At 43.2% G+C, this 25,080-nt stretch overlaps 1 protein-coding gene across 5 annotated transcripts in view; it reads left to right on the top strand.

The window, feature by feature from the left end:
* The window catches only part of LOC140494255 (ubiquitin carboxyl-terminal hydrolase 2-like), a 114,873-nt gene that overhangs the window by 75,910 nt on the left and 13,883 nt on the right, over positions 1-25,080 (top strand). For 4 of the 5 annotated variants that reach the window (XM_072593505.1, XM_072593504.1, XM_072593507.1 and 1 more), the window contains 7 exons: positions 16,340-16,390; positions 19,172-19,295; positions 19,830-19,941; positions 20,137-20,247; positions 21,256-21,320; positions 21,477-21,580; positions 23,575-23,655. In XM_072593505.1, the coding sequence (XP_072449606.1) occupies positions 16,340-16,390; positions 19,172-19,295; positions 19,830-19,941; positions 20,137-20,247; positions 21,256-21,320; positions 21,477-21,580; positions 23,575-23,655 (648 nt within the window). Of the gene's footprint in view, positions 1-9,322; positions 9,505-16,339; positions 16,391-19,171; positions 19,296-19,829; positions 19,942-20,136; positions 20,248-21,255; positions 21,321-21,476; positions 21,581-23,574; positions 23,656-25,080 lie in introns of those variants that run through there. The other variant, XM_072593508.1, reaches the window with a different exon arrangement.

Raw genomic sequence — 25,080 nt, 5'->3', positions numbered from 1 at the left:
ATTGGACCATTGTTAAAACCAACGGGTTCACTAATGTCCTTTTAAGATCAGTCCCCTTTCTGGGTTTATACATAATTCCAGTCTCTCACCAGGATACTTTGTCCTCGACTGGCCCCTGTAGTAGCCTAGCAGGGCATCAGGATATCAAGGTCAATGTTGCTAGTATAATATAAAATTTTTAAATAAATCAATATAAATGTTTAAAATACTAACTTTTGTGACTGGCACACTGCCAGCCTATTCCACATCCAAGAATACATTTCAAACCTGCCCTATACAATAAAGCAATGACAAGTTCAGCATTCAACTCAACCCAGAACTGGTTTGAAATTCGGGAGTGCAATGACCTTGCATTAACCAGAGGAAGTTGAAAAAAAAGACTTACATTTATATAACACATTTCCTCTTTCAGGCACTTTACAGCTAAAGAAGTACTTTTTTTTAGAAATATAGTCATGAGTGTAAAATAAGAAATACAGCAGATAATTTGCACTCAACATGTTCCCACAAACAGTAACATGATAATGACGATATCATTGTTTTTTTGTGATGTTGATTGAGAGCCCAATATTGACCAGAATTTTGGATAGATCACCTGATCTTGTCAGAAATAGTCCCATGGAATCTTTAACATATCCCACTCAAACAGAAGGATAGGATCTCAATTTAACATCTCATCCAAAAGATGGAACCTATGACTTCCACAGTTCTGCACTCGAATGCAATCCTTGATTTTTGTCCCTGGAGTGGGATTTTAACCCAGCACCTTATGATTCAGAGATCACTGTGGGAGTCAGTTAGCTTAGTTGGCTGGATGGCTGGTTTTGTGATGCAGAGTGACGCCAAGAATATGGGTTTAGATCCCACAATGGTTAAGGTTACCGTGAAGGACTCTCTTTCTCAACCTCTCCCCACACTGGAGGCAAGGGGTTCATCAGGTTAAACCACCACCAGTGGTCTCTCATGAGTGAATAGTCCTACAGTCTTCCAGCACTTTGGTGACACTACATTCACTAACTGAAACGTAGCTGCCATAATTATGATGCAGGAAACATAGCAGTCAGGTAGTACATGGTAAGCTTCCACAAACAACTACTAAACATTGACTAGGCAATTTGATTCTTGATCATCTTCAAATAGAGTCAAGATTAGAGTAGTGCTGGAAAAACACAGCAGGTCAGGCAGCATCCAAGGGGCAGGAAAATCGACGAATGATGAAAGGCTTTTGCCCGAAACGTCGATTTTCCTGCTTCTCAGATGCTGCCTGACCTGCTGTGCTTTTCCAGCACCACTCTAATCTTGACTCTGATCTCCAGCATCTGTAGTCCTCACTTTCGCCCATCTTCAAATAGAGTCAGAGGGTCTTTTGTATTCGTTTGAGAAGGCACCAATTCACATCTCATCCAAAACGTCAGTGTGTCTGACAGTGCAGCACCACTTCAGTATTGATCCTCCAAGAAGACAACACTGCATCTGTACTGATTCTTTAATAAGACAGCACTCTCTGTCAATATTGACCCACTCAGAGTGCTACAACACAGGGTTCACTCAGTACTGCACTGTGAATGTAAGCCTGGTTATGGGTTCAAATCCACAATCTTTAGATTCAGAAGCTTGTCTAGCACCATGGTGCAGGGATATTTTACTGGAGCTGTCATCGAGACACACCATTAAAAGAATAAGCAGTGTACAGGGAGGAATCTGATTCCACTGGGAACAAGGTCAAAATAAGCAAATTCCTCCTCTCGGGACCTGTCACTTTATGCTCAGCTGTGAGGTCAAGCTTCCAAGTCTAATTACAGTAATTATTTGTGGTTTATCTTGGAGTGAATTTACTGTTCTCAAGACCAGTTTCCTATAGTCATTGTATGACCTCAAAGCATGACTTTCCTGTCTCACTAGTGCAGAGACTGAAGCATGGGATTAGGTTGAAGCTATGAGCATTCCTGTTTGTATTACTGTACTTTGAGTGAAAAAAGTAGGCAAAGGCATTAAAGAAATGTAGAGAATGCATTCTGCGAGTTTACCAACCTGTACTCATGAGATATTAGCTTTGCTAACTTCAGCTGAAGATCACTATAGTATAGCTTTAGAAATCATTGGCCACAAAACTTTGAAGATATTAGAGCAGAGGCTCTTTGATTTAACTTTTTAGTTTCTGGTAGCCAGTGGGTTGATAATTCTAAACTGCTGAGTATGTGATTGGTCCTGTGCTGGACAGATAATGTTCCTGATAGTGTTTGTTTATTTCACTCTGTAATTCCAAGCCATTGTTGATTGCTCCTCGTATTGGCTGAGTGCTCCTCCTATTGGATGGTAAGTCACAACCATTCTGTTTGCCCAGTTCTATCCCCCTTCCCAACAGAATTTTGAAGTAACAATATCTTTTAAGTAAGATCATTTTGAATTTTTCAATAGAGGGAAACAGCAGTGGCAGGGAACCTTCCCCAAATAGTTGGAGACCAATGTCAGAAATATTGACAAATGCCATAATGCATTACAATAGACTAGGCAACATTTGTACTATTATTTAATGGTTACTAGATCTATGAAACCACACTGAGTAAGAAGTGGGATCAGAGACCAGGTTTGGTTCAGGAACTTGCCTGTCATCCTGATCATAACTTGCTTGAGCCCATTATCCAAGTAACCTTTTCTGTCACTGACGTTGACTATAGATTTTGTATCTCTGTAATCTGCCCCAGGATGACAATGGAAGGATTTCCAATTGAAGAACAATCTGAAAGGCTGCCACATAAATATGGGTCATAGCATGTATCTCAGCAGCAGAATCTAAACCCATATGACAGGAGAGTTTGTTTGGGCTCTCACCATGATAGAGGGAGGTTGCCCACACCCATAAGACACGAGTATCTGCTGCCTGGCAAACCCACAGCCTGGGTGGGTTGGATTGAGGTTTAATGCAGTGATCATGTGATTCAAAGGCAGGAATACCAACTCAATAGACAGATCAGGGGTTCAGGTACAGAATTCTTTGAAGTTTGCATCACATATAGACAAGATGGTTAAAAAGGCCTTTGGACATACTTGCCTTCATTGCTCAATCCTTTGACTATAGGAGTGGGAATCATGTTGAGGTTGTACAGGATTGGTGAGGCCCTTCCTAGAATACTGTGTCCAGTTCCGGTCGCCCAGTTACAGGGAGGATATTATCAAGCTGGAGAGGGTTCAGAAGAGATTTATCAGGATGTTGCCCGATATGGAAGGTTTGAATTATAAAGATAGGCTGGGACTGTTTTTACTGAAGCATAGCAGGTTTAGAAGCGACCTGATAGAAGTTGATAAAATATATATAGGGTTAATGGTAGTCGTTACTACCAGTAATTACTTTCAGCCTCTCGGCTCAGGGGCAATAAACTCTTGAGGCCAGCAGCGGTCAGAGAGGATTATTAACCATTAATTCATGAGATAGGATGTTGTTGGCTGGGCTGGCATTTATTGCCCATCTCTGATTGATCTGCAGAAGGTGGTGGTGAATTGCCTCCTGAACCACTGCAGTCACTAATGTTCCTGAAAGCACTTGCTATCAGGAACATGCCCAGAGCTGTTAGGGAGGGAGTTCCAGGATTTTGACCCAGAGCTCAGCTGCTGAATTTATTTGTCTCAGCAAATTGTTTCTGGCATTTTATTTCTTTATGGGTTTAATTGTAAAATTTCTCTTTATGTGATAATGATTTGCCAATTCAATTATCATCGGTGTGTTAGCCAATCTGTTAATGTTGTAATGTGGGAGAGGACCTTGGAATGAGATATTGAACCAAAATGAGCCTTGTATTTAAATCTGGACTTGCTTATGCAATAAATGCATTGGAATTTCTGAATCTGGAAGTTATGACTTTCAATTCCATACCAGAGAATTGAGCCTTTAATCTTTGTTGGCACTCCCAGTGCTGTACTGAGGGAGTACAGCACTGTTGCGACATTAAACGGAGGCTCCATTTATGTTGCTTGTCATCTGAGTGTGTGGCTACTAAGGATAGCTGGTCGTGACGTTTCATGGCTAGTTGGTGTTCATGGATGCGGATCGTTACCTGTCTTCCTGTTTGTCCTATGTAGTGTTTTGTGCAGTCCTTGCATGGGATTTTGTACACTACGTTGGTTTTGCTCATGCTGGGTATTGGGTCCTTCGTTCTGGTGAGTTGTTGTCTGAGAGTTGTCAACGGAACGAGGATATGCCGCAACCCAAAGGACTTGCCACACTACCATACATCAAGAGCATTTCCGAACTGACAGCCAGACTACTACGACCACTAGGACTCATAACAGCACACAAACCAACAGCCACTCTCAGCCACACACGCAGATGACAAGCAACATGAATTCGACTGGGACAACACTGCTATTATAGGACAAACCAAACAGAGAACAGCCAGGGAATTCCTAGAGGCATGGCACTCATCCACAGATTCAATCAATAAGCACATTGACCTGGACCCAATATACCGACCACTGCAATGGACAGCTGGAACTGACAACTGGAAGCAGCAGATTCAAACCACTACAAATGGCGGAGGAAGGATCACAGAAACGCTTCACAGGAGGCTCCCAAGCACTGAGGATGTCACCTTAGACAGGGGACGAAACGTCTGCAACACAAATTCCCAGCTCGGCGAACAGAACCGCAACAACGAGCACCCGAGCTACAAATCTTCTCCCAAACTTTGAGCTCCATTTACTTGTTCGGGTGGATGTAAAAGATATTTACAAGAAAAGCAGCCTTCTGTGGTGAGCCAGCCTTAACCTGACAGCATCACACATTGCTGTTAGTGAAATAATGCTCTGTGCAACTGGCTTTCATTGTTTCCTACATGGTAACAATGACCACACTTCCGAAAGTACTTCATTAGCTGTATGGCACTTTAAGGTGTATTGTGTTTGTGAAAAGTTACCAAAAATTTGCTTTCTTAGTCACTTCTGTGTTGAATAAACAGACTCTGCTTCCACAGAAGAAATGATGACTTTGCTTGTTTTAGTGAATTGACTAGATTCAAAAGAAAACTGGTTTGCAAGAGCATTGAGCATTGAGTACAGGAGTTGGGAGGTCATGTTGCAGCTGTACAGGACATTGGTTAGGCCACTGTTGGAATATTGCGTGCAATTCTGGTCTCCTTCCTATCGGAAAGATGTTGTGAAACTTGAAAGGGTTCAGAAATGATTTACAAGGATGTTGCCAGGGTTGGAGGATTTGAGCTACAGGGAGAGGCTGAACAGGCTGGGGCTGTTTTCCCTGGAGCATCAGAGGCTGAGGGGTGACCTTATAGAGGTTTATAAAATCATGAGGGGCATGGATAGGATAAATAGACAAGGTCCTTTCCCTGGGGTGAGGGAGTTCAGAACTAGAGGGCATAGGTTTAGGGTGAGAGGGAAAAAATTTATAAATGACCTAAGGGGCAACTTTTTCATGCAGAGGGTGGTGCGTGTATGGAATGAGCAGCCATAGGGAGTGGTGAAGACTGGTACAACTACAACATTTAAAAGGCATTTGGATGGGTATATGAATAGGAAGGACCTAGAGGGATATGGGCCAAGTGCTGGCAAATGGGACTAGATTGGGTTAGGATATCTGGTCAGCATGGATGTGTTAGACCAAAGGCTGTATATCTCTGAGTCTTAAGTATCAAATGTCACTCACTCACTGGGACGTGCTTCAGATAAATCAAGATATATCACAGGAACATAGAATTTCATTTGGCCATTTGAGATTGCGCTGTCATTTGATAAAAGATGATAACTAAACCAATCGTGGCATCAGTTCCACTTTCATATCCATGCCCCAATATCGGTGACTCCCTTGTTTATCAGCAATTTAATCTGACTGTCTTGAATAACTTCAGTGACACAGTCTCCACGGCTTTCTGAGGAACAGAATTCCACAGACTAACAACCTCTGAGGGAAAAGTAATCTCCTCACCTCTATCTGAAAAAGAAAACCTGTTTTTAAACCGTGTTCCCTAGTTCTACCTCTCCCATAAAATGAGACATCCTCCTGTTTTCTCCACAATCAACTCTCCTCTGATTGATACGTTTCAAAAGATCATCTGTCTTTCATCTCCAATGGGTACACACCCAAGTTGTCTAACTACTCTTCATACAATGCATCCTTCATTCCAGGAAGGAGTCAAGTGATTCTTCTCTGAATAATTTCTTACGTAATTATATCTTTTTCCAAATAAGGAGAGGGCTCACTAAAGCCCTGTACAGCTGCAACAAAGTTTCCTGCCCCTATGTTCCATTGTTTTCAGTGCAATAACGCCTCTAAGGAGGATACTAGAATTGTGTACAGTGCTCCAAGTACTAAGCTTCAGTAAGAATTTAATATGATTGCACTGCTTTTCTGACTCTGACTCTCTAGAAATGAAGCCCACTGCTCTTTCTGTTTTTTTTACAATCCTGAGCTGCTAATTGTAGCAATTTGTTTATCAATTTAAAAAAAAACCTAATGGCAATCCTGTGACCATTGCTGATAATTGTAAAACCCATCTTATTCACCAATGTGTTTTAGAGAAGGAAATCTGTCATCTTCACCCATTCTGGCCAACATGTGAATCCAAACTACAACAATGTAGTTGACTCTCAACTGTGCTCTGGGCAATTAGGGATAGGCAAAACCTCAGTGACACTTAGATCCTGTGAATTAGTAAAACCAACCTTTTAGGCTGCAATCTCTTAAATGAGGGGATGTGGTATCTGAAGTGTGCAAGATTTGAAGCTCCTTGTATTGGCTCACACATTAAACTCAGCTAAAGGGCAGAAAGTGCACAGTGTCAAGACAGGCAGCAGCTGCATCATTTTATTGTCACCAAGTGAAACAACACACTATAACTGCTGGAAATCAAAACACAGATACTGAAGAATTTGGAACTGTTGAGCAGTCAGGCAGTTTCCATGGAGACATTGAAACAACACCTAGTCAGTTCCATATTTCTAAGACTCTTCCTCAGAACCCTTAAACTTGAAACATTAACTGACCGGCTGATCTGCTGAATATTTCCGGCTTTTTCTGTTACTGTTTTTCCAATACTGCCCTGGATTTCAGTTGCTTAGTTTTAAAGCCTAATGTTCATTCAAATAAAGAAAAACTTTTAAATCAGAAAATTGCAGGTTCAGGACCTACCCCAGGGACATGAACTCCTGTTTCAGGTTGACACCAGCATTGCAGTATTGCTGTACTGTCAGAAGTGTTACCTGTCTGATGAGATATGAATCAGCTGCCCCATCCATCCTCTGAGGTAGAGATAAACATTTCATGGTATTATTGGAGGTAGAGCTCCCCATGGTGACCTACTCCTCAACCAGAGTAATTTGGCAGATTGACTGCTGCGTTTCCTACAAAGCTGGAATCATCACGTTTTAAAATTTTTTTTGGCTCAAGCAGTTTGGAATAAAATTAGACACAGTGAATGTGTTCTGGCGTCCATTACTCATGGCTGATCGAACACTCATGCCTTTTACCCACAGTATCCCTTAACTCTTTACACCATTTGTAATCAGAAATCTATCTACCTCATCTTTAAGCACATTCAAAGACTGAGCCTCCATAGCCCTCTGGAGGATAGAATTCCAAAGATTCACAACCCTCTGAGTAAACAAATGTCATCTCATCTCAGTCATAAATGGCATTCTCCTCATTTTTAAAGTTGTCCCTGGTTCTGGAATCCTCAACCAAGGGAAACATCTTACCTGCACCAACTTTGTTTCTTCCTTTTAAGTATTTTGTATGTTTCAATGAAATCACCTGTCATTCTTCAAACCTCTAGAGAAAGTCGACCCAGGTTTATCAGCCTTTCATTATAGGGCAGACCTGCTATCCTGAGAACAACTGAAATGAACATTCATTGTGCTCTATGGCATTAAATCCCTTCTGAGATAAGGAGATCAACACTGCACATAGTGCTCCACATGTGGTCTTACCAATTCCTGTACAATTGCAGCAAGACTTCACCATTCCTGTTTTCAAATCTTCTTGTAGAAAGGCTAACATTCCATTAAATGTATAGCTTACCACAGCTACAAGTTAGTCTTCAGTGACTTATAAACAAAGACACCAAGGTCCTTTTGTGCATTTACACTTATCATCCTACCGTTCAAGAAAACCCCTCTGTATCTGTTTCCACTACCAAGTAGACATCCTCATATTTTACCACATTATATCCGATCCACATCTTCTTATCCATTCACTGATTTTGTCCACTTAGTCCTGAAGCTCCGTTCCATCTTCCACATAATACACTTTCCCACTTAGCTTTGTATCATTTGAAAATTTGGAAATATTGCATATGATCCCCACCTCCAAATTGACATATATTGTGAACAGCTGGGACTCAGGTAGATTAGATTCCCTACAGTGTGGAAACAGGCCCTTCGGCCCAACAAGTCCACACCGATCTTCCAAAGAGTAACGCACCCAGAGCCACTTCCCTCTGACTAATGCACCTAACATTATGGATAATTTAGCATGGCCAGTTCACCTGACCTGCACATCTTTGGACTGTGGGAGGAAACCCACACAGACATGGAGAGAATGTGCAAACTCCACACAGACAGTCACCGGAGGTAGAATCAAACCTGGGTCCCTGGCGCTGTGAGACAGCAATGCTAACCACTGAGCCACCGTATTCCTTGTAATGCCCCATTAGTCATAACCTGCCAATGTGAGAATAAAGTGAGAATCTGTAAAATGTTCTGGGGGATGTAGATAGGAAAAAAACCTCCCTTTAGGAGGTGCTTTAATTTTGCTAACACTCTCCTATCGTGGACATTATCAAAAAATAGATATTGTGAAAGGTGCTATATAAATGCAAATCTTTATCTTTTATATTTTGCTTCAACTAATGATAAACCATAGTCACAAAATATTATTGGAGTTACAAGGTCCCCCTTGTCAATAGTACAGTGGATGATGTGACAATGTCTAGTGACATTCATGACTTGGAGATCATCATTAAAGTTAACGTAGGGTGAGTAACCAGGGTTAGTGGTCGCCTTTACAGGTGGTGATTGAAGTTAGAAACTGTATTATTGACAATATCAGTGTCAGGAAACGTATCCAAGATGTTATTTGGGAAGAAAATGTTCACATTATATTTAAATGATTGAGTCCTCACACTGGAGTGACTCTGTCCAGGCAGTTTTGGGTGTGTTTTGTTTTGAGTATATGACTTGTGGTGAGAGAGGTGCTGGAGCAGAATGTGTTAAACACAAACTAAACTCCTCCTTCCCCTCGCACACGCGGAACCTGACGTGTGAGGCAGCTCTGGCTTGGCTATAAAAGCAGCTCGGGGCCGGGCTCGGAGCTGGCCAGTTGAGTGTTGTACCAGCCCCCCCCCTGGAGCTATGCCCAGCATGCGGCAGTCTTACACCGTGACTATCACTGAGGAACCGCTCCTCACTCTCTTTAACAAGGAGCTGCGCAGGAAGACTCCCAGCGTCTCGGGCTCCATGATCGTCTCCACCTTCGTGGGGCTCCTCATCAACCAGGCGAAGGTAAGGAGATTCCGGCCGGCCGCTCGGCCCGGCCCGAGCTGACGAGCCCCTGACTCGGCCTTTGGTGAGTTAGGCTGTGACCCTGCCTGGGAGAGGGGACACTGGGGAAGAATGACAGGGTCACTGACTGAAGTAGGGGGTCGGAGGGAAGAGGTGGAGGGTTGTGATGGAATGTTTCATAATATACAGCTTTAAAAACCCCATCTCCCGCTCTCGGATTGCTAATCAGTGTGTGCCCTGAATTTACTAACGACCCTGGGCTACAAGTGAACTCTCAGGGAAGCGGGGGAGGGACCTGTATCGACTTCAATCAATCAACTGTACTTTAATTTTACAAAACGGGCCAAGCTGTGGACTCGCTGCGTGTGTCACGGATCTCATCGTGAAATGCCTGTGATACTAATTGGGGCAACTTCCATCATCCGCCTTCAGGAGGGGGTGGCAGTATTCATTTGGAGCTCTGTATAATACCAGTGTGGGAGTGAATCGTGTGTGTGTGTGTGTGAGAGAGAGAGCGGGCTTCAGTGGGATGTACCTCCTGGCTCCCTCTGCCAGTGTCTGTCCCAGCTGCTAGGATTAATGTGCTGAGGGAGGGAGAAGCTGCTGCTTTGGTATGGGCCACACTACCTTCAGGAGACCTCGGGGCTAATTCCACGTACCAGCCGGAATATCATTTTTTTCCTATTGGTAAACCAGACTAATAATGACATGAACCTTTGAATCCCGAGTAACTAAATCCATGATTACAGCTCAGCGAGGGGGGCGGGGGGACCAATACACTTTTGTCTTGGATCCAAATTTCCTGACCTCTTTTAATGTAAGCACCCCCTTTCCCTTTCTCCATCTCCATCCATGTTCGCCTGTTTCTCTCCTGTTCTGTAACCTCTTGTCTCATCTGTTTCCTTCGGTTCTCTATCTCTCCTGTTTTTCATTAATCTCTTCCTCTCTTCCCCCCCCCTCCACTCACGCTGCACCTTTTTTTTATTATGAAGTTCAAATTTGTAAGGGGTCTCTGAGGCTTTGAGAAGCTGTGAGCCTCAAAAGTGCCAGTTTGCCGGTACCCCTTCCAAAAGGGATGCTTGATGATCTTACAGCTGGGTTCATCTGAAGGATTGCTAATCACATTTCTGTCTGGGCTGGTAATTTGAGCAAATGTACAAGTGATTGTTTTCAGCTTGTTTGAGTGCTGGGTCGGGGTATTGTTCCGGATATTCGAGGTCCTGCTGGATACTCGCTGGATCCAGGTCCTCACCAAAACGCTAGCTTCAGTTAGTTCAGATGGCAAGGCAAAGCATTTAAACCGTGAGCTGTCACTGATCCCATCCACACTATACACTGCAGCATGAGTCTCTGAAAGGAGATGCAGCAGAATCTCCATCAATCTTTGCCAGTTCCATCCCAAATAAATGAAAATGGAAGACATCCACACGCGAGTTTCATGACCTCGGGATATTTTGCAGTGTACTTATTTATTGTAATGCAGGAAACACAGTGATTGATTTGCACACATTAACCCAGAATGACAATGTAATACTAACAGGGTAAATCGATTTCTGTTGATGATTTGAGGTGTGAGTGTTGGCAAGGCGCCAGGGAGTAGTTCCCAGTTTTTCTTGGGGTAATTCTGCAGGATCTTGTGCATCTGCCAATGAGGGCAATGCTTAGAAAATCAGAGCGATTGTAAACGTGGGTGTTGTAAGTGGCAGTGGCTGGGTTTGCAAATCTCTTTGTTTTGCACACTGATCTAAATAAGAATCCTTCCACCGCCATGTTTAATGGCTGATTTAATTTGCCTTTACGCGGCAATCTGCAGGGGAAAGCAAACGTACATGTAGCTGAATGGTGTCACATCAGAGGGAGCTGGGAGCCAGAGTAACAGCCACTTCACGTCACTGTCTCCGAGACGTCATTACAGTCGCTGATCATCGCAAAAGGCCTGATGTTTGTCGCTATTCTCAGCGGGGTGGCACTCAACATGAACACGGCTATTTCTGTCCTCCGCCTGCTCAGCTTTCTGGCCTTAGCAGAGAGGAATGGGTATTGGCTTTTTTAAAAAAGCAAGCAGTAGCTCCTCTAGTATAAGACTCTGATTAAGTTTGACTGAACAAATCTGGTCACTGAGACCCTGTTTCAATCCAAAACCGTGGGTGTGAATCCTCTTCCACCCGCTTTCCCCATTGCCCTTAAATGAGCCAGTGACTGCCCCAGCAATTTTGTTTCTGTGCACGTGACAATTTTCCAATCCCGATTCTTGCTGTGAAATGTTGATCAGCCTGGAATCGTGACTTTGGACAGAGTCTGTACATTACCTGACTGGCTGCTCACTTGCCTCATTCATCAACTCCCTCAAATTTCTATCTGATTTTGCCTCCTGGTTATTCCTATACAATCTAATTTCCAGGCTGTCATTACCCCAATCTATGCAGACCAGTTAAATATCACCAGGAAAAGATGCTGGAAATGCTCATTGTCTTTCCAGACGTTGCCAAACGGTTCAGGTCAGTGACCTCCTAAAAATTGTACCACGCACCTCTTCTTTTTTCTAGAAACTTTTCCTCTTGAAAGTGGAAGAGAATGTGGAACTCCTTATCAAAGGGGCTCTCTGAGATGAATAACTGGTGCACTAAGAGGACGTTATGTAAACTGGAGTGAGAAAGGACTAAAGGATGTTAGTTGATAGGGTGCAATGAATGGAGAGCAAATGGGGATTCAAACTGCAATGTGTTCTCAGGTGTCATTTTAAATGAGAAATAAAATTGATGTTTCTCTGAGGTTTTCCTTGTTGTATAAAGGGGAGTGACAATGCTGTGGTTGGAGAATAGTCCCAGTTTGGATAAGAACTTCATGAAATGCAAGAAGCCACAGGAAGATTAACGGTGTGCTTGGTCTGATTTTTGATTCCTGATACAAGTTGGGTTTGTAGTACCGGTGGATGTGAGTAAAGAACGGTTACTGCAAGGTTTATTTGAAGACTAATAAGACTAAATTTGAAGCTCTTGTGCATAGTGTATTTGCCTCTGCCAGGGTGTTCCTGGCTCAAGATCTACCAGAGGACTTGATGGTTGAGGAAGGTATGTTGTAGTGTGGCCTAAAAGGTTGAGTATCAGCTTACAACTATTTCCAGCATTTGCCAATGGTTGGCATTAAGAACAGGGAGGATGTTGGTGAACCACTACAGAAGGCAGTAGTAAACCACTGCAGTACCTTTACTGGTGTAACTGTGGACAGGCACACCATACCTGAAGGGAGAGAGGATGCAACTGAAAAAATCATACAGACTTAAGATAGGTAGATGATCAAATGGATTGGATGTAAAATGTAGTGAGATCCATGGTATTGATTTAATGTCTCATGCAAAGGTTGGTCCACTCTGACAGTAAAGACCCCTCCCAGATTGTAGTGAGCATCAGTCTAGGTTTTGTGTTTGCATTTCTGGAGTGGGATTAGAACCCATGACCTTGCATTTCAGTTCAGACTATTGACACTGAGCTATTGCTTGATCTGTACATCTTTGTATAACCCAGTGTTCTGTGCAGTTTTATGTTCATTTGGGAACAGGGTTAAGATGAGCCCAGTGCTTTTTAATTGCAAAAGACCCTTCACTGTCAATGGCTCAAGTCAACTCTCTCCAGAAGTGTTCACTCAACAATAAATTCCATAACACTAATGTAACTTTTGAAGAGATACTTTCGCCTCTGCATCATTTTTACAAAGCACTGAGATGTCAGGATGTGTTGTGGAATATTACTTTCAAGTTGCTGAAATATGCCAGGAAGGGTCCCCAGTAACAGGATTCAAAATAGTGAGGCTTTCAAAATCCGAATTATCATAAACTATGTCAGACAGAGCGTCTGCTGGAGCAGTTCAGGCAAAATGTTGCTTTTTTAGTAGTGCACTCAGCTGAATCAAAATCACATCTTCAAGTGAAGACTTTTGGTACAAAGTTTGAGGCTGATAATCCAGTGTAGTACTGAGGGAATACAGCAATGTTGGCATGGTTTTCTTTCAGATGAACCATTTAAACCAAAGACCCTTGTGCTCTCTGGTCCAGGAATAGATCCTGTCACAGCTTCCAAGAAGAGAAAGAGTTATCCTGATTGTCCTGGCCAACATTTATCCTCTACCAGCAACAATAAAACAGCCTATGTGGTCTCCTTGCTGTTTATGGGATCTTGCTGTACAAATGGACTGCATTTGCAACATTATAAAAGTGACTTCAAAAGTACACGGTTGGCAATAAAATGCTTTCTGACATCCTGAGGTCATGAAGATCCCAATAGAAATGCAAACCGGGGGAGGGGGGGGGGGGGGGGGGGGAGGGGGGGGTGCGGTTCTTGTGGCACATGGGTATAAACGCTACAAGGAGGCCTGGGCTCAAGTCCGAATTGTTCCAAAGATGTGTAATAACATTGAGAACAACTTGACTACAAAAATATCTAGAAATGCAAATTTTTAACTTTTTCAGTGATTTTGTTTTTTCTCTTCTCACAACCTGGGTTTGACTGATTTAGTCATTGTGTTTTTTAATACAGTTCAGGCAAGAATGTGAATGGCCTAATTTGGACTGTGGTGCGTTTGAAATTGGGTTTAAAGCAGGTGTGGACCAGTGTAAGCTGTCCCAGTCCCAGTTACAGTTAGTTGCAGCATTCCAGGCTAGCGAGAGTAAATCCACTGGCAGGGCTTTTTTTTTCTCTCCTGATCTCCCTGCAGTGGCCTCTTCTGCAGAAAGTGTGCAGATACTGGCTGGAGAGAGATTTGGCTCGACTATGATGGCCCGCTTGTTTACAGCCTGTGAATGATTGTTATTTGAAAGAATGGCTGCAGAGTGAGATGCCAAGATGTACAAACAATTAGGTGGCAATAGCCTATTGAGAGATTAGAACGCTTGGGACAGAGGGTTGCAATGTGAAGATTCCTGTTTTGAAACCTGGGATTTCTGGAGTTTATTTCATTGAAACAGTGGAGTTTTACTTGGCTGGTTATAGACGTGTGTTTAAAATTTCCAATTTGGGGGAGTATGAGACAATAATAGTGCTCCCATTTTGAACAGAAGCTCATAAATGGAATTAAAGGGAGCAGATGCAATATCACCTCCTGCTGGGAGCTGCTTCCTGAGCTGTTTCAGTAGTTTCTCAGTCTTTGGTTCCTGAGCCACTGATTCCAGTTTCCTGGATTACCTGCTGTAGCTCCTGCATTTCCCAATACTGGGAGCCTCATGCTTTGGAATCTTGGGAATTGGTTTGGAGTGATTGGGACAGGGCTGCATTCTCCATTTATAGTCAGTTGTGTGGTTGTATGAGTTGTTGACACTTCAAATAGATGGCTTTTGTTGGGATTTTAAAAATCCCTTTCTGTGATGTTGGTGTCTGTGACAGAGCTTCGTGTTGCTTTGACCATCCAATTAAGAGTCCTGTTGCTCAGGGTCTGGGCTCACCAGCTGAGGATAGCAGGTTTCCACCCCAAAAGGACATTAGGAACTCTATAGTTTTAATGACAATTGGTAGTGGCCACAATGACTGATTTAACTTTCAATTCCAAATTTTAATTGTGTTTAAATTTCAACTGGTGTTAGTTAGCTCAGTGATGTGACCATTGTGTCACCACTTCCCTTTTTCCTGGTGGTAGGAAAAACAGATCATTCTCCCCTCCAGTTTGTTTCATCATTGTGGGTTGATTGTGCACTCAGGCCTCTGCAGTGATAATTTAGTCTGTCACCCTGTGCAGTACTGAGGGGGTGCTGCATGGTTGGAGGTGTTTTTGCACATTTTTTTTAATCAGCCTGGCAGCTGTCTTATACCATACCCCTCCATGAGGTGGGAGTTGATCCCAGGTCTCTTGGCTCAGGGACACTGCCACTGTCTCTCTTTTTTTAGGGTGATGTCAATAAAGTAAAGGCTCCATCTACTGTCTCAAGTGGAATCTTTTTATTCTCAGAACACAGAATGAATGCAGAGTTCTTCAACCTTCTGGCAATACCATGAGAAACTTAGGAACATCTGAAAAATAACTATGTATGGAAAAACTAGCAAAATAATGCTTGGGCTTCAGAAATGAATTGAAAAGCAATTTGGGGCATTGTTCAGTGCTGTGATCATTACTAATAAATCTCTTTTAACAGTGGAGTTGCTGGATAGTTATATCCAGTATAAGTAAATACAGGAGGAACGATTGCTTGCTGACAATGTTCAATCTCCTGGATGTACCTTTCCAGACAGAGCACTGGACAATGAGGAGTCAAATTCTTGTAACTTTTTTAAAAAATAATTCATTTTACAGATGAGTGTCACTGGCTAGGTCAGCAATGATTACTCATCGCTAATCATTCAGGGGGCAATTAAGAGTCAACCCCATTGCTGTGGGTCTGGAGTCCCAAGTAGGCCAGACCAGGTAAGGATAGCAGTTTCCTTCCCTAAAGGCCATTAGTGAACCAGATGAGTTTTTTTCCAACAATTGACAATGGATTAATGGTCATCATTAGATTCTTAGTTCCAATTCCACCATCTGCCTTGGCAGAATTCAAACCTGGGTCCCCAGAACATTACCTGAGTCTCTGGATTAACAGTCCAGCAACAATACCACTAGCTCATTGCCTTCCTGATTTGGATTTGTGTGTGGGGAGGTAGGTGCAATTCTCCATGATCCATGTCGAAGTATGCTCCCTGAAGTTTCCTCTGTGATTTGGAGCTGGGCCAAGTAGCATTGCTCATGTTTACTCCAGCTGTGCCCCAGGGTTTAGTTTCAACTAATTCAAAAGTCCACACCAACTCTAGAAAATGATTTATATATCAATACTTAGAACATTTGTTTAATTCTTTTTTTTTTCTTGTTTTTTCAGAATTCTAAAACCAGCCAGGGTCTTGTGGGCCTTCGAAATCTGGGCAACACTGTGAGTCTCACTTTTCAAAAGACAATTTACCTCAACTTGTAGATAATCTTCATGCATTGGTATTTAGTTAAGAATAAGTCTTGCAAGTATTTTGTTGTGGTTTAAAAGGGCTTTGTGCCCCTTTAGAGTGGTGTAGGGCTTGTCTGACCTCGATTTGCCTTCTCACCTCTTCTCTTTCCCACCCCGCCGCCCAAAAAAATAGTCAAGAGTGGGAACAGAGAGAACATGTTGATGGGCTATTGCACTATGAGGGCATCACAACCTAAATAATCTTGTTCTGAACTGAAATACTCTTGTTTTCCAGCCAGGATTACTGAAGTGATCAGGAACAGGAGCTTTGGTTGATTTCTGTCCCCCTGTCCCCTCTCATGGTCCTCTGGGACACAGAATTGATTATTGATCCACGCTGTGCTCCCAAGTTAACATAAAGTAGATGCTGGAAAATATATCTGCTGGTTGTGCATTTAAGAATTATTGTTATGGTTATGAAATGGAGTGAAGCACATTTCATCAGAAATTGATGTGCAGTTGAAGTATTCTCTCAACAGTGCTGTTGTTTTGACAGAGGCAGTGAAAGTACAAGAGAGCTTGTGAATCAAACCCAAAACAGTGTGTGTTGGTTAAACAGATGATGGGTGTTCCTGTGTTGTGGGAATAGTGGTATGGGATTTGCAAACATACACCTCCATTCAAGACACCTGGCTTTACACTTGTTTTATAAACAAGCTGAGCTGTAAGGTCAGTTCGTTTTAATCTGTGTTTAAACAAAGCAAGTCCCCAGGAATAGATGGGCTAAAAGTTGTAGAAAGAGTGAAGGAAAGTCAGTCACAGCACAGTTGATATTGTCTCTGGTTCTACCTGAAGGAACCTTAACTACGTTCCATGACTTTGAGCTCCCAGAGTTCATTTGGGTGCGAGGAGTCCAGAATTCCCAGCTGGAGCTCTGTCCATTTGTTAGGATCTTCTGATTCAGCAGATACTTGTTTTAGCCAAGTCACCGGGCTGATTCCAAAGGATAGGAGATGGGGAATCGAGAGAAGGCACAACAGGATAATGAGAGAGGGGCACATGTTCCTAAGCCCTGGAATTTATTCCAGCAGTAATGTTCTGCCTCCTTAATTCAGCAGCACTCTGCCTGTAGAGTTTGCAGAACAACACTTGTTCACTGTATTTTGGTACATGACAACAATAAATCCATCTCCATTAATGACGACCGACTTGACACTGACATTTTTTTACAAACCCACCGACACCCACAGCTACCTGGATTACACCTCTTCCCACCCTACCTCATGCAAAAATGCCATCCCGTATTCCCAATTCCTCCACCTCTGCCGTATTTGCTCCCAGGAGGACCAGTTCCACCACAGAACACACCAGATGGCCTCCTTCTTTAGAGACTGCAATTTCCCTTCCCACGTGGTTAAAGATGCCCTTCAACGCATCTCGTCCACATCCGTACCTCTGCCCTCAGACCCCACCCCTCCAACCGTAACAAGGACAGAACGCCCCTGGTGCTCATCTTCCACCCTACAAACCTTCGCATAAACCAAATCATCCGCCGACATTTCCGCCACCTCCAAAAAGATCCCACCACCAGGGATATATTTCCCTCCCAACTCCTTTTCGCCTTCCGCAAAGACCGTTCCCTCCGTGACTACCTGGTCAGGTCCACACCCCCCTACAACCCACCCTCCCATCCTGGCACCTTCCCCTGCCACCGCAGGAATTGCAAAACCTGCGCCCACACCTCCTCCCTCACCTCCATCCAAGGCCCTAAAGGAGCCTTCCACATCCATCAAAGTTTTACTTGCACATCCACCAATATCATTTATTGTATCCGTTGCTTCCGATGCGGTCCCCTCTACGTTGGGGAGACTGGACACCTCCTAGCAGAGCGCTTTAGGGAACATCTCCGGGACACCCGCACCAATCAACCACACCGCCCTGTGGCCCAACATTTCAACTCCCCCTCCCACTCTGCCGAGGACATGGAGGTCCTGGGCCTCCTTCACCGCCGCTCCCTCACCACCAGACGCCTGGAGGAAGAACGCCGCCTCTTCCGCCTCGGAACACTTCAACCCCAGGGCATCAATGTGGACTTCAAAAGCTTCCTCATTTCCTCTTCCCCCACCTCATCCTAGTTCCAAACTTCCAGCTCAGCACTGTCCCCATGACTTGTCCAACCTGCCTATCTCCTTTTCCACCTATCCACTCCACCCTCTCCTCCCTGACCTATCACCTTCAGCCACTCCCCCACTCACCCATTGTACTCTATGCTACTTTCTCCCCACCCCCACCCTCCTCTAGCTTATCTCTCCACGCTTCAGGCTCTCTGCCTTTGTTCCTGATGAAGGGCTTTTGCCCGAAACGTCGATTTTGAAGCTCCTTGGATGCTGCCTGAACTGCTGTGCTCTTCCAGCACCACTAATCCAGAATCTGGTTTCCAGCATCTGCAGTCATTGTTTTTACCAACAATAAATCAAGTCAACTGCAGACCATAAACACTGCTGTTTGAAAGAGCCAGTTTGGCTTTTGTTTTTAGATTTGTTAATCTGTCTTTAAGAGTGAAAACTACCCTGACTATGGTAGTTTTGACAGCTACAGGCTTGTTGCTTTGTTAAATAGTCTGGAGCCTCCAATTTCTGCTGCACGTAAGTGCTGGTCTCCGGTTACTTGCATTCCTACTAGTTTCTGAATTTCATCTGCTCCCCTTGTCTCGTTTGCCTGAAGTGTGGTCATTAACATTCCTGTTTCTCTTTTTTTTTGTTGTTGCTGTAGTGTTTCATGAACTCCATTCTGCAGTGTTTGAGTAACACCTGGGAGCTGAGAGATTATTGTATTCAGAACACGTATCGGCGAGATCTGAACAACCGGGGCCGCACCAACACCGCACTCATGGAGGGTCAGTGCTCACAGCTATTGATCAAGAGCTATGGCCAGGTCATTCGGTCTCTAACAGTGAATCCAGTGCTTCCATCCCCATATCCTCTCCCTCCCCCACCCCACCACCATCACCACCGCCCCCAACCCTCTACCAAAGACAATAAAATGTTCTTAGTTTTTGTGTGATCTCTCCAATATATCAACATGTTTACATCATCTGGAATACTGTTATTATAAAATGGCACTAATTTTTCACCATTATCTAGTAGGGTCTGGCAGGAATGTCTGAGACCAAATGGAAGTTGGGAACAGATGATATATTAATTAAAACTCTAGGCTTGTGTGTGGATAGAGAACAAGTATCTGGCTAGAAAAGTGTATGTCTGATCAACCTTTTAACCTCTGCCAACTACCCACTACAACAGGAGCTAGTTACCAAGGCAGTGTAATTAATAATGTGCTGAATGACTTTATGATAGTGAAAATAACATGTTCCTCAACCTGCATTGACCAAGACCCACTAAAGTTCATTTGTCAATTTTTGCTCCTGTAGAATTTGCAAAACTTCTCCAGACCATGTGGACATCCTCCAGCAATGATCCCATCAGTCCTTCAGAGTTCAAAACACAAATTCAAAAATACGCTCCACGATTTGTCGGATACAAGTAAGTCCTGTCCAAAATATCAATAATAATTTTGAGACTGAAACCTGTTGGTGTGGTTCCTGGTACCAGCAGACCCCACCCCAGGACTTATTCAATCCCTTGTATTGAAGGTCTTGGGCGATGGTGAAAGCTGTGTAGATGTAGGATTATTGGTTAGTCATTATCTGACCTTTTGAAATTTTATTGCTCACTTAGTCAACAGGATGCCCAGGAGTTTTTGCGTTTCTTGCTGGATGGGCTTCATAACGAAGTGAACAGAGTGTTGGTGCGTTCCAAGGCTATCGTGGAGGACTTGGACCATCTTCCGTAAGTGTTAACAATCTACCGGTGTTTATCAGTCAGAGCTGCTGGTGTGCACGTTGCTTCAAGCAGTTTGGTTTGAGCAGAGTATTTTCATTCAATGCAGGTTTCAAGTTTACAATCTTACCTTTTGACTCTGACTATGAGAGATGTGACCTTTTTATTTCCCTGACATTTCAACTTTCTTAGAATTTACATCACAAGAACTGATTATTCATTGGTGTTAATGGCTCAGATGAGCTTATTCCCACTCTCCTTCAGAGAATTAGAATTCGAATCCCTACAGTGTGGAAACAGGCCCTTCAGCTCAACAAGTCCAGACTGACCCTCTGAAGAGTAATCCACCCAGACCTATTCTCCTACCTTATATTTCCTTCTGACTAATGGACCTAATACTATGGACAATTTAGCGTGGCCAAATCACCTGAACTGCACATCTTTGGACTGTGGGAGGGAACCAGAGCGCCTGGAGGAAACCCAGGCAGACAAGGGGAGAATGTACAAACTCCACAGAGTGGCCAGAGACTGGAATTGAACCCAGTCTCTGGTGCTGAGGCAGCGGTGCTAGCCACAGTGGTGCCCCAATTGTACCCCATAGTTTAGCTGAACCTGTGTCCAATCATTGCCCAACAATGTTCTAGAATCAACTTTGCGTTTTTTTTTAAAACTGCTGACTGAAATGACTGTGTGATCGTCCTCTGCCTTTTTAACCCTAATTATTGTAGCTAATGTCTGGAAGGGTTCTGTTGTTGTGTAGAACAGAGGTGTTGCTTGGATCAGACTTTCACCCACACATTCTGCTATATGTCAGTGTTCCTGACTGACTTTCTGTGGCTCCTTGTTGATACAAAAAAGTCATTTTCAAGTTTGGCATTGGCAAGTGTTTCCAGTTAATTAATGCATTAGGAAAATCTCCAATTGTGGGTGGTATTTTGTTACACAACAAGCTGAAATCATTTTTATGTTGGTGTTTTGTTTTGGCGCTTGATTTTAAATTTTCATCCCCACTTCCAGGGACAATGAAAAGGGGAGAAGAATGTGGAAGAAATACCTGGAGAGAGAGGACAGTTGGATTGTAGGTGAGCGCAATACATTTGGGTTTTCATATGAACGCAGCCACATGCAATTGTGCAGATCAGAATTACAATATCAGGGAAAATTGAGCATACCTAATCTATTTTTCCACATCAATTACAACCTAACTGATTTTTGTTTTCCTCTCTTTTTCCTTTCAGATCATTTTGTGGGCCAGTTGAAAAGTTCCCTGACCTGCAGCGAATGTGGCTATTGTTCCACAGTGTTTGACCCCTTCTGGGATTTGTCACTGCCCATTTCAAAGGTGCGCTACCAAAATTACAGCTGATATCAGCAGCCATCTTGATTTACTCCTGTATTTCTACAGTGTAAACACCAGCTCCTCTGTATGTTTCAATAAGGTGCCTCTCATTCTCGTAATTCCCATGAGTACAGGCCCAATCTACTTCAATCAACCTCTCCTTCATGACTCATCTCAGCCTTGTGATTCTTTTCTAGACTACCTCCAATGCCAGTGCAGTTCTCCACAAATGGGGGCCCCCAAAACACTTCATTATTCTAGCTGTGGTCTAACTAGTGCTTTGTACAGTTTTAGCAAAGTCTTCCTACTTCCAACTCCATTCCAGTTGAGATAAAGTCTAATAGCCCATTTCACCTGTTAAACTTGGATGCTGGCATTTTATGATTCATGAACAAGGATTCAGAAATCCCTCTTCTATAGCTTTCTGCAATCTTCCTCTGTTTAAATAATGTTCATCACCTCTATTCTTCCTGTCAAAGTGCATGACTCACATTTTCCTACATTATAATCCATTTGCCAAGTTATTGCCTGCTCGTTTAACCCAACTATATTTCACTACAGACTTTGTGTGATCCTCATACTTGCATTCCTAGCTATTTTTCGTATCGTTTGTAAACCCGGCTATAATGCACTCACTTTCCTCATTCAACTCATTTAATATTGTAAATATTTGTGGTCCAAGCACACCACTAGTTCCAGGTAACCATCCTGAAAATACACTCCACCAACCTCTGACAAACCTCTGTCCAACTCCTCTTTCCCAAAATGTTGTTGGTCTGGAGTCCTACATCAGCCAAAGCTGGTCAGAAGCATGTGTTCCTTTTTCAGTTATAACGAATCAGCTGGTTACCTATGACATTTGAGTAAGTTCATGCTCATTTGTATTGGGGCCGATTTTTATTTAGAATTTCTGTAATGAACCTGTTGGGATTTAAACTTGCCCTGAACTTTTAGTTATAATTTCTGAAATCTAATATAAACTGTGCTGACCATCTCTGGTATGACACAAAAATAGGAGTGAACTCCAGCTGTAGGAAATTTTAATTTGGGAGTTTGTGTCATGGGAGTGGGTGCTGAAATGCCTCGTATTACCAGCAAACCCCTGTGGAAAGAGACAAAGTGAACGTTTCAAGAAAAGGACATTATTTCTTCAGAACAGATCCCTTCTTGACCTGGAAGGGACCTTGATTTGAAATGTTTGTTCTAATTTCTCTGTCAGTAGTTAATACCAGGCTTGCTGAGTATTTCCAGCACTTTGTTTTCTTTCACTTCAGATTTCCAGCATTCATTATATATTCTTTTGTTGGCTTTTAATAATCTTGTTTGGAGCTTGCAGATCTGTTTTAACGGCTTTAGCCTTGCTTTAATGTTTTAGAGCTGCCAATTCCTTCCGTGTGAAAGGGAATAATAGTGTTATGACTAATTAGATTTTCCTGTTGCCATCACAACATTTCTTTTAATAGCATGCTTAAGCTCTGCTGCTTTGCCAGTTTTTTTTTGTTTTAGCTAAAAATATTTTGCGCATGTTCCTTGTATATCAATTGAAATTAAGGGCAAGGATCTGGATGCAAAGGCCAGTGTGATCCAAATCCCTCCATACCCAACTCCATCCCAAAAATAAGCTGGTTTCCAAAAACCAGAATTAGAATTAGAGGGGGTCAATTTAAAACGGAACTGAGGAGACATTTCTTCAGCCAGAGTGGTGACCCTGTGGAATTCATTGCCACTGAGCATAGAGGAGGCCAGGATGTTAAATGTCTTCAAGGCAGAGGTTGATGATAAATTCTTGACCTCTCAAGGAATTAAGGGATATGGGGAGAGTGGGTAAATGGCGTTGAAATGCCCATCAGCCATGATTGAATGGTGGAGTGGACTCTATGGGCCGAATGGCCTTACTTCCACTCGTATTTCTAATGGTCTTAACAATGTCTTATTGTTATCAACAGTTCAAATGTTTGGTTTTGCTTATTAATTCCTACCTATTACTGCTTTTACAGAAAGGTTATGGTGAAGTTTCACTAATGGATTGTATAAGACTCTTCACAAAAGAGGATGTTCTGGATGGTGATGAAAAGCCAGTAAGTTGATGTTTTCTGTTTTGATGGTCACTTGAAAGATCTGTCAATACTTGTGTGGAAAATGCTTATTACTAATACACATGGTGGCAGTTTTAAAAACAAGCGTCTCTCTTTGTGGTAATTTCCTCATACTGGTGCAAAAGTCAGAAGCCACATGCCAACCCCAGCCTGGATGTTGGCATATGGACACAGGTTACTTCAGTCATGAATGGTGCAGAATGTTCTGAAATTATCAGTGAACATCCCCACCTGTCTTTTATGATGGACCATTCGTGAACTTGGCTATAATACATTCACTTTCCTCATTCAAGTCACCAATACGTTGTAAATATTTATGGCCTGAGCACTGATCCCTGTAGCACGATGGCTCAGTGGTTAGCACTGCTACCTCAGTGCCAGGGACCCGGGTTCGATTCCAGCCTCTGGCAGACTGTCTGTCTGTGTGGAATTTGCACGCTCTCCCCGTGTCTACATGGGTTTCCTCCCACAGTCCAAAGATGTGCAGCTTAAGTGGGTTGGCCATGCTAAATTGCCCATAGTGTTCAGGGATGTATAAGCAGGTGGATTGGCCAGGGAAACAGTTACACGGAGGGGATGAGTCTTGGTGAGATGCTCTTCAGGGGATTGGTGTGCACTCGGTGGGCTGAGTGGCATGTTTCCACATTGTACGAATCCTATGGTTGGACCTAGGACTCTACCCTGGGGATGTCCAGCAGAGATGTCCTGTGACCATGATGGAGGTTAATCATCTATCACAACCGTCTTTCTCTGTGCTAGCTATGTCTCCAACCATGAGAGATTTTCCCTGATACCCATTGACCTATGTCCTGCTTGGGCCTTTGATGCCACACGCACTCAGAGCTTTGTGAAGGGCTGTGTCTCTCTCTGTAGCTCGAATCTTTTGGACTAAGGCTGTAATGAAATCATGAGCTGAGTGGCCCTGTTAGAACCGGAACTGAGCATCAGTGAGCAGGTTATTGCTAAGCCAATGCCACTTGATAGCACTGTCTCCATTCCATTTGCTTTGCTCCTGAGAGGTAGGAGACTGGCAGGGTGGTAATCAGCTGGGATGGATTTGTCCTGCTTTTCATGCACTGGACAATTTTTTTTCCATATTGCCAAGTAGATGCCAGTGTTGTAACTGTACTGGAACAGCTTGGCTGGGGTCATAGTTTATCCTGGAGCACAGTTTTTCAGTACAATTATTGGAATATTATCCAGGCCCATGACTTTGTTTGTATCCAAGTATCTTGAGCTGTTTCTTTATCATGTGGAGTGAATCCAGTTGGACTGAAGATTGATGTTTGTGATGCTGGGGGCCACTGGAAGGGGTTGGGATGGATTGTCCATTTGGCACTGATGGTCGAAGATAGATGTTAATACATCAGCTTTGTCATTTGCCTTGTCTTCAGCCTTGATTGATCT

Source organism: Chiloscyllium punctatum, chromosome 23, assembly GCF_047496795.1.
Source record: "Chiloscyllium punctatum isolate Juve2018m chromosome 23, sChiPun1.3, whole genome shotgun sequence".
Classification (NCBI taxonomy): domain Eukaryota; kingdom Metazoa; phylum Chordata; class Chondrichthyes; order Orectolobiformes; family Hemiscylliidae; genus Chiloscyllium; species Chiloscyllium punctatum.
Note: the sequence above shows the minus strand (reverse complement) of the source record. Positions and strands in the feature narration are given on the sequence as shown.